We start from the raw sequence: 1,580 nt of genomic DNA on the forward strand, positions 1-1,580 counted from the left end.
TATAATAGAAATTTTCAAACATGAGGTATCAAACACCTGATCATCATCAGCTGCACCAGAATCAGTAGCAGCATCTGTAATTATATCTGTAACTACTTTTCTCTGGCTGGTGGGGTTTTCTCAGCTGGAATGTATGATTGTGACCTGGATTTCAGGCCTTGATGTTCCATCCACAGTGTTGAGCCCATGCAATTCTGCTAAGAAAGTGTAGGAGACCTGGTATCAAGACATTGTCCACTGCCCCGTGAATCCCTCAGCTCAGAAGGAGAGAATAAGATGGGCATAAATGCATACTCTGAACTTTGTCATAGGTTTTCATCATTTATTTTTCTATGAATGTTTTCCCTAAAATGAAAGATTTAGATCAAAATAGTAATTGTATGGTTTTTGTAACTTGGGAAAAGAGAAGAAAGTCAATTAATTACAGAAGTCCCTTTGCATATCTAGGATCCTGAAAGCGGAGAAGTGATGTCCTCACAAATAAACCACAAGATAATCTCATTCATGAATTTATTCAATGTACTGAATACTCTGACTGATTTTACCATGTAACTTATTCTTTGTGGGAAGCAGAAATGGATTTCCCTGAGGGCTTCTGTGCCTTTTATCACAGACTGGCTCTTCCTGAATCTTAAACTTAAGTCCACCAGCAGGTGGGGAGGGCATGCAAATCTCTGCCTGCCCCACCCAACCCTGGGGTGAAAAGCCAAAGTGGGGTCTGGGTACACTCGCTGATGTGCAGTCATGGACAGGCTTATGTCCTCATTCCTGCTGCTGATTGTCCCTGCATGTGAGTGCCAAGTCTCCCTAAGGAATGAACTTCCATATCCTCGCCCTGTTCCAATATAACTTTATCCCTTTTCTCCACAGATGTCCTTTCCCAGGTTATCCTGAAGAATTCTGGTCCTGGGCTGTTGCAGCCCTCCCAGACTCTCAGTCTGACCTGCACATTGTCTGGGTTTTCACTGAGCACTTCAGGCATGGGTGTGGGCTGGATCCGTCAGTCCTCAGAGAAGGGTTTGGAATGGCTTGCAGACATTTGGTGGAATGACGAGAAGTATTACAACCCATCCCTGAAGAGCCAGCTCACAATCTCCAAGGACACCTCCAACAAGCAGGTATTCCTCAAGATCACCAGTGTTGACACTGCAGATACTGCCACATACTACTGTGCTCGGAGAGCACAACAGAGCACAGAGACACAGCCTCGGCTGACAGCTGTACAATACTTCAATTTGTTCTCATCTCTGTTCTTCCTCACGCAGGGCAGAAGCCTGGTGGGTGGCACAGAACTTCCCTGCTAGCCTCTGGGATTTCCTCTTCATTTTGAGCTTCAGAGCCAGGGTTTCCTGTCATATACCCTAGGTTTCTGTTAAAATGTTCAGAAATGAGGGTCTGTCTATGTTTGGTTTTATTAAGATAAAGGGTGCCTGGTCCCTAAACCAGGTGGTTCAGAGCTGTGGTTCCTTTATCCATAAGCCTCAATTCCCACAACAGGTTTCAGGTTATTGTGATTTCCACCTTCAGAAAACAATGGACTTCGAGAAGATATGTTTTAGTGGATAAGCATACTCAAATGG

At 44.4% G+C, this 1,580-nt stretch overlaps 1 gene segment (V, D, J or C); it reads left to right on the top strand.

Annotated features, from left to right (window-relative positions):
* Positions 1 to 650: 650 nt before the first annotated feature.
* Positions 651 to 1,304, top strand: LOC148120313 (immunoglobulin heavy variable 2-5-like). The segment is given in 2 exon segments: positions 651 to 790; positions 871 to 1,304. Coding segments are annotated over 2 exon segments (480 nt in total).
* The last annotated feature ends 276 nt before the right edge of the window (positions 1,305 to 1,580 follow it).

This window comes from Myodes glareolus, chromosome 11 (genome assembly GCF_982192425.1).
Source record: "Myodes glareolus chromosome 11, mMyoGla1.1, whole genome shotgun sequence".
In the NCBI taxonomy this organism is placed as follows: Eukaryota; Metazoa; Chordata; class Mammalia; order Rodentia; family Cricetidae; genus Myodes; species Myodes glareolus.